At 34.3% G+C, this 7,925-nt stretch overlaps 2 protein-coding genes across 2 annotated transcripts; one reads left to right on the top strand and one right to left on the bottom strand.

Moving 5' to 3' along the window:
* Positions 1-1,965: 1,965 nt before the first annotated feature.
* Positions 1,966-4,923, bottom strand: LOC107633608 (BTB/POZ domain-containing protein At2g13690-like). Its single transcript, XM_088507875.1, has 2 exons — positions 3,304-4,923; positions 1,966-3,069 (listed from the first exon to the last, which is right to left on the bottom strand). The coding sequence occupies exons 1-2, from the start codon at positions 4,012-4,014 to the stop codon at positions 2,122-2,124; spliced, it is 1,659 nt and encodes a 552-aa protein (XP_088364001.1). The 5' UTR covers positions 4,015-4,923; the 3' UTR covers positions 1,966-2,121.
* Positions 4,924-5,361: 438 nt separating this feature from the next.
* On the top strand, positions 5,362-7,520 carry LOC107634635 (uncharacterized). The gene is made up of 3 exons (XM_016338058.3): positions 5,362-5,590; positions 5,710-5,772; positions 7,088-7,520. Exons 1-3 carry the CDS (start codon positions 5,438-5,440, stop codon positions 7,232-7,234), a joined length of 363 nt encoding a protein of 120 aa, XP_016193544.1. The 5' UTR covers positions 5,362-5,437; the 3' UTR covers positions 7,235-7,520.
* Positions 7,521-7,925: the final 405 nt, after the last annotated feature.

Here is a 7,925-nt window from a genome sequence, read left to right as displayed (position 1 = left end):
AAATTCATTTACATAATAATCAGGGATAATAAAAAGAATTTCCTAACACAATCAGTCAAAAGGTTCTACTACGGTTAAGATCCAATTAAGACTATCTAGGCAAAGGATTCGATGGTTCCAGAACGTTTGGACCATTAAATGGTCTTAAAACAAAATATGTTTTTAAAATTTTTTTAATCATTATTAAATAGTTATTTTCTAATTTTAATTACAAATTAACCTCATATATTTTATTTAATCATAAAAACTATTTTTTATTTTATAAATTATTATTTTATTATTAATCTATTATGATTATTAACAATCAAAAACAAAAACAATAACGAATTAGATATTCCATTGATCGTAATAAACTTTTTGGTTATTCCAATCAATTAAAAGATTATATTTGATCCGTGACGTTCGTCCAGGACTGTGAAATCGTGTTTCTTTGAAAATCAATCGATTGGATTATCAAAACAATCGACTGAATTTCAGGTTTCCCATAACTCAATTGATTGGACTACAGGTTGTTATCACAAAACAATCGATTGAAAATTGCAAGACAGCATGGTTTTCGCAAAAATCAATTGATTGGTCATATTACCCAATCGATTGCACGATGACTAAAATGTGGGTTTTTAATAATTCAATCGATTACTTATACTACCCAATTGATTGAATGCTTTAAAACAACCTGAGGTCTCACAATTCAATAGATTGGTTGTATTACCCAATCGATTGAAGTCATCAAAACAATATGGATTTGTCGAATTCAATCGATTGGTTGTGCTATCCAGTAAATGGTACCTATGGTACATAAAAGACATATAAAATTGATTACCCATCACTTACAATTCCTAGGCACAAAAGTCACAAATCTATTCAAATACGTAGAATATATTATCATTTATCCAAAAGAGAGAATGCATAACCAATTACCCTAAAGAAGACTGAAAGTTTGGAGTCCCATTCATTTATGCAATCAATCACATTTACATGCTCAAGTGAATAAGCTCAAGAAGACAATGTTATAAGAATGCAAAATTGACATCACAGTTCTAAGATCTGAATATAGCTAAAACTAAAAAACGGACGGGACGCAATTCTTAGTGGATTAGGATTAGCCTCAATTCTTTCCATTAATATCAAGTTTTAGATATGCAATTGCAAGATCTAGAACTATGATTTGCGTAAATTATAATTTGAAGAAATGAGATTTCTTCAAATGAATATGAAAGAATATCTAAATCAAAATAAAACCTTAAAAATTGAAGACAGAATTTTAAAGATAAGATAGATGAATAATAAGATAATAATTTATAAAAACAATAACAAAATTGAAATAGGCGTAGTACACACTTCAATCGATTGGGTAGCACAACCAATCGATTGAATTTGGCAAATCCATATTGTTTTGATGAATTCAATCGATTGGTTAACACAACCAATCGATTGAATTGTGAGACCTCAGGTTGTTTTGAAGCATTCAATCGATTGGGTAGTATAAACAATCGATTGAATTATAAAAAACCCACATTTTAGTCATCGTTCAATCGATTGGGTAATATGACCAATCGATTGATTTTTGCGAAAACTATGCTGCCTTGCAATTTTCAATCGATTGTTTTGTGATAACAACCTGTAGTCCAATTGATTGAGTTATGGGAAACCTGAAATTCAATCGATTGTTTTGATAATCCAATCGATTGATTTTTAAAGAAATACGATTTCACAGTCCTGGACGAATGTCACGGATTTTTAATCGATTGGAATGGCCAAAAAGTTTATTAGGATCAATGGAAGATCTAATTCGTTATTGTTTTTGTTTTTGATTGTTAATAAACATAATAGATTAATGATAAAATAATCATTTATAAAATAAAAAATAGTTTTTATGATTAAATAAAATATATGAGGTTAATTTGTAATTAAAATAAAAAAAGGACTATTTAGCAGTTATTAAAAAAAAACTTAAAAAACATGTTTTGTTCTGAAACCATTTAATGGTCCAAATGTTTTGGGACTATCGAATCCGGTGCCGACTATCTATGTTATTGAGTTTGAAATATATGAGAGAAAATAAAATATCAACTCTACTTCCGGTAGGAAATGATGTAGTGGTGCCAAATGGCGATGCATTCATCTTGATTCAATGGCATAAGTTTCACAGCCTCTTAAAAATGATCTGCGCCACCATATTTGGAATGCCTTGCTTAGATTTGGACATTCAGTGCCATGACTTGAGAAATACCTAAACCAAACCATAAACAGCACATGTTGTTGCTTCAAAGGTAACGTAAGAAGTGTCTGTCCCATAGCCTCCTCCATGGCCTTCATGTCAAGTCCTTTCCTGCATCTCTGTAACCAACCAAAGTCCAACAGCATAGGCCTAAACCATGATTGGAGAAGTCCTGATCTCGCTTCCAACCTGCATTGTAGTTTTCTTGTAGCCATGGCAATAATCAGAATCGCCGACACTCGGCTGAGTTCGTATCTGATCATGGGGGATGCATTTTCATGCATTCCAACAAGTTGCTGCTGATCTGCCCATATATTCACAAAGTCATCTGCTACTTGCCCATCAAGCATAATTTCTAGCAACCAGTTGATGTTATCGACTTGTCTTGAGATTCGCTCAATCAAAGTCTTGCTCGAATCTTTTTTTACCAAGAAACTTCTGGGAGGGATTGTGTCAGACGTCTCCTCAAAGAGGCTAACAAGTGAAGCCAGACATGAGCGGCAAACAGCATAGAGATCCTCCTTGCTGATGTCAAGATGGTTCTTCCCATAGACCGAGCTTTTACACAGAAGACCCTTCATCAGAGACTTGAGTTCAATTCTTGCATTGGCATCCTCACAAGTGCTGATAGACCAAACTAGTTGCCGCGCTATATTTGGCAGGAATTGGGAATCCGTTGAATCATGCAAGTACAGTCTTGCTAGAATGTCTCTTGCAGTTGCATCATCAAACTTAAATCTTGTGAAGAGGCTTCTCAATTTCTCCTCTTCCTCCTCCGTCCAAGGAACAGCCTCAAGGTATTTCAAACAGGACAAAACCCCCTTGTTGAACATGATGCCTGCCGAAACCTATTCAATATCATGTCAAAGGCTATAAAAACTCATAACATTAAAGTCTCAACTATATGAAATTTGTTTTGACAGAAGAAACTCAATTTTGTGTGTTAACTCTTATGCCTTGTTCTTAATTCCTTTTCAAGGTATGTAGAGTATATGGTTTTTTCTAACACGTAACAAAGCAACAATAGACAAAGGCATAAGAGAATATCGAAACAGAAGAAATTGAATGGCACAAAAACGAACCTCCAAAATGTCAATGGATCGATAGACTCCAACCTTGATGAGCTTCTTTGTGACATCATCGTCATCTTCGAACATAAGCTCGATGGTGTCTCTGAAAACACCTAAGTTCTCAACTGCAGGAACCTCCATTCTACACATCTTGGGTGCTTCACTCGAATTCTTCAGCGACAAACCCTTCTTGTAATCGCCAACCAAATCCGCAAAAACCTCCGAGTTCGCGCTCAGAACTCCCGAATCAACCTCCAGAACCATGCAACTTCCTCTCTTCCCTCTCAAAGTCAATCTCACATCAAAGCCATTCTTGTTGACTCCTTCAACAGAACTGGAACTGGAACCTGAGCCCAAAATCTCCGGCGGCGACGACCGGAAACTCGGCGCAGTGGGAGCACGGAAGCTTGCGGATCGTAGTCCAGGTTCGGGCTCAATCGTGACGGCAGGATCGGAGTCGATGGGAGAGACCCTTCCGGGAGAGAGGATCCGGCGAGGGTCAATCCGAGAGACGATGGGGAAGGGGGATTTAGGGGAGTTGGGGATGGAGGCGAGCGTGGTGTGCTTCGATAATGATGAGAGCGTTTCGGTTTTGTTGCGGGGCGATTTGGTGTGAGAGAATGAAGAGTTTTCGGGGCTCGCCGGAGGGGTGGTAAATGAGCAGCACCACGTCCGCCGCCGGGAAACGAGCTTCCGGTCTCTACGGGACGACAAGTAGTCCATTTTGGGGCGGGCGAGTCACAGACTCAGTTGCGCCACTGAGTTAGTGAGCGAGTACGAGTTATAGTGAAAATGCAAATGGGAGAGGAGCTGAGCTGACAGCCTAGTGTCACGAGAGATGATGCCTATTTTTTGGTGTCATGAGTTGCCTATTTGTTTTCTTGCGGTCGGATGGCCTTTTCATTTTTGAGGTGAAAGTGGTAGTTAGAAACAGAAACCAATTGATAATTGTACTTCACTCGCAACAATGCGACAAGTGAAGTCAAGTATCCATCAAAAGGCGCTGCCAACGCTCAAGCAAGGAATTCACAATTCACTGACTCCCCGTGTGAACCAATGTTCAATGTTCAAGCAAATATTTACTTCGGATTAGGGTAAACACAAAACACTATCTTTGGACTTGACCGCTTGTGTTAAGGTAAGTGAATAAGTCTCTTAGATAATAGGACACAAAACACTATCTGCATATTAGTTCATTCATAATGGATTCGAAAGTCGGTCATTTTAGGCCTATTTACTTGACGGGCTTCATCGTGACAAGCCCAAGCTGTCCCAAATTCAAACAGCACCCAAGACCCAAGTTCTTTGTAGTTTATACTTTATGCACTACTTTAGGCCTCAAACCCAAACTGAAAATGCCACGTGCATGGCATATAACATACATGACCATCATGCATGAATTAACCTTCTCTCACAGCGTCACTCACCCACGGGGAAAAAAAATGTAAGGAAGTTACATGATTGAAAGCGCTAGAAAGAAGAAACTTTGGGAGCGAGATGTATGCAAATATAAAGATAGAGAGAGCCATACGCGATATGAGATGCAACAGAATTATTGGTTACAAGGGAATATAATATATGAATGAATAGAATAAAATAAAATCATATATGATACATCATATACATGGGTTTGAAAGCATCCAGATCTTGATATGATATATAGATCTAAGCGTCGCCATCAAGCATGATACGCCTCCATAACGAGCGTCCACGTTCCACAAGACCATAACTGAGTCAATGACGTCCACCAAACCTCATTGGCGGTGCCTTCCTAACACGTAATCTCTATTTCGCCCCCCAAATTTCCCCTTTTAGGAACCATACAAAACACGTTCCCCACTCCTATTCTATGTAAATTCTCTCTGTTTGTACTATGGTCTCCATCACACGACACCTGTCCCCAACACACCCCACTTTTTGTGCGCCACGTGCACCCCTTCCCTCTTCCCTCGCCACGTTGCTCTTGCGTGGTCCACCCTCTCATGCTTAGCCGCCACTGTAGACCACCGTGCTTCTCGTCCCCCCTTCCTCCACAACTATATATAAACCACTCCATTTCAATTTGCTTGTACTCTTTCTCACACAACGGATTTATATTTTCAATCACAATCGATATAGTTGCTTGGTGACCGACTTCTAATCATTCATGTTAATAGTATTTGGCGTTTCAATTCGACATACACAAAGAATTAAAACAAGAGAATATATAATGGAGGCACCGATGGTATCCATTGAACGGAGTTCATCGATTGAAAGGGAACCCAGAACTCTCAGCATCGACCAACTTGAATCCGCAAGGGTTAGGAAGTGCTTTCTAATTATCTCTCTTTTATTTCATTATTATTTTATTTCTTAGCTTCCGATCCACAACTATATATGCCTAATATGGGATGTTATATATTGTTATGGAATTTACAGAATTTAGCGATGTACATATTGAATACAAAGCCTATAGAAGAAGCTTCCAGAATTTTCACAGAGGTAATTGCTTAATTAATTATTCTCCGCTAGTTTCTTTCATTGTAGAGATTTCGCTGTTGGTAATATTATGGATATATTGGGCAGTTACTCTAAGAATAAACCAAAATATTAGTCTTACAGAATTGTGAATTTATCTTTTTGGTGGTTTTATATATTTTAAAACAAAATAACTTGTCATTTCAAATAAGGCAATTGCTAAAAAATTAGAGGATATATTATTATTTTCGAAAAAATGTTAAGGGTGGTTAACCCTTTTTATAAATGCTGGCAAAATAATAGGCAAAAATAATAAAAGTATTAGTTATGTATTATTTTTAGTTTTTTTTTTTTTTACATTATTACATAATAAGTATAAGTATACACATTTTAAGTTTTTTTTTTTATCTATTTAATTGGATTATAAAATATTGTATTTTTATTAAATTTTAGATAATGTATGCTTTTTTTCATAAAATTTAGATTTTAAATCATTTATTTATTTAAAATGTAAAATTATTGAAAAATATTGGTATAGTTTTAGAGTAATAGTAATCTTTATATCTCTGTATTACGTACTGGAGGCATGCACACGGCTAGGGTGGATCAGATAATGGAGTTCCCATGCATGAGAACTTGCACTATATCCATATTTTAATTGTCGAATATATTTTAACATATTTTAAAAAATTTAATCCATCATATCTTCTCCTTGTATGACTCTCTATATATGTATATTGGGTACCGTTACTCAAAAGGGAATATGAACGTACGACTGCTGAATTTTTTTATTTAGGTGTTAGATAATTAAAAAAATAATTTTTAAGAAGATAATTATCTGGATGTATAATTTTATAGCTAATAGTTTTAATTTTAGATAGTGAATATTTTTAATGACATGATAATATATTAAGTGTAAAATTTAATATAAAATATATATTAAAAATGTTTTGGAATAATTTTATAGCAGATAGTATTAGTTTTAGATAGTGAATATTTTTAATGACATGATACTATATTATTTATTTTTTTAAATTTAAAATTTATATATATTTTTTTAAAAATTCAGTATATAACAAAATTAATTAGTTATTAAAATATAAGATATTAAAATATAAAATATAATTAAAAATAAATTAAACAAAATAATATTTTAAAAAATTAGTTAGGTTTACCGACATGATAATATATTATGGATGGTTTCTTTAAAAAAAATTTAAAACGAAAAGTAAATTATATATATATATATATATATATATATATTTTAAATTTCAATGAGAACACTTGTCTAATTTTTTGGCCGAGCAGTAGTTTAATTCTGTATTTATGGCATGTGCAGGGTTTACAGCCGGTGGTTAGTGCAGCTTGCCGTATGGGATATGATACAGGGATGGATATTGATCCTGCGCAAGAATTACAAAATATGAGAGACGATGACCCTGCTGCACATGATGCTTTCAGGGACATAGCATCTGCACCTTTCTAGAACGTATATCAAATAATAATATGACTCTCTCCAGTTAAGTATTGTTGCTGCTGACGAGAGATCTTCAATGTAGTCTTTGTAAATATTTGTCAACATGGGATGAAATTTTGGGTTTTGGTCTTCTCTAATTTTTATGGCGTCGCTGGATTATTCGTTGTTTTTTCATGGATGCTTTCAATTTTATTTTATTTTATTTCAAAAATTTGATGAGAATAGTGTTGGTTTTGTAACAATTAAATCATGATTTGACTCGAGAAAGCGACTATGTTGAAAATATGATTTGGTTTATAAGTGGGGGAAGACGATTTGGTCCTGGAAGTAGTGGTCTAAGTTAGGCTGCCAACGCGAGACTCAATTTCGTACACACTGAGTAGTTTATATCCTTAGTGTCCAATAAAGATTGGTCGATCATATAGCTCCGTGCACAGAAATAGAGAATTATGAAAAAAAAAAAATATAAATAAATAATTTTTAATCGGTTAAGTTTATCAGTTAATTTTAAATAATTATAATTAATAATTAATGATTAATAATTTTATATTTTTAAAAAATAAATTTAAATAATTATTAATTAGTGATTAATTAATATAAAATATAATTTAAAAATAATTATTAGCTTATTATTAATTAGACCTTTATTAATCATCTAAGTTATGAAAATTGCTCGCTGACTCTACTAAAGTATAAAGTT

The sequence above is a fragment of the Arachis ipaensis genome, chromosome B3, assembly GCF_059453495.1.
Source record: "Arachis ipaensis isolate K30076 ecotype BB chromosome B3, ASM5945349v1, whole genome shotgun sequence".
In the NCBI taxonomy this organism is placed as follows: Eukaryota; Viridiplantae; Streptophyta; class Magnoliopsida; order Fabales; family Fabaceae; genus Arachis; species Arachis ipaensis.
The sequence above is the reverse complement of the archived record's forward strand: the minus strand, read 5'-3'. Positions and strand labels throughout refer to the sequence as shown.

Excerpts from the sequence above, each read along its gene's own strand:
- LOC107634635 (XM_016338058.3), top strand. The coding sequence starts at position 5,438 with ATGTTAATAGTATTTGGCGTTTCAATTCGACATACACAAAGAATTAAA. Across the intron at positions 5,591-5,709 it reads ACCAACTTGAATCCGCAAGG|AATTTAGCGATGTACATATT; the intron begins GTTAGGAAGTGC and ends TGGAATTTACAG. Across the intron at positions 5,773-7,087 it reads CTTCCAGAATTTTCACAGAG|GGTTTACAGCCGGTGGTTAG; the intron begins GTAATTGCTTAA and ends TGGCATGTGCAG.
- LOC107633608 (XM_088507875.1), bottom strand. The coding sequence starts at position 4,014 with ATGGACTACTTGTCGTCCCGTAGAGACCGGAAGCTCGTTTCCCGGCGG. Across the intron at positions 3,070-3,303 it reads GATCCATTGACATTTTGGAG|GTTTCGGCAGGCATCATGTT; the intron begins GTTCGTTTTTGT and ends GATATTGAATAG.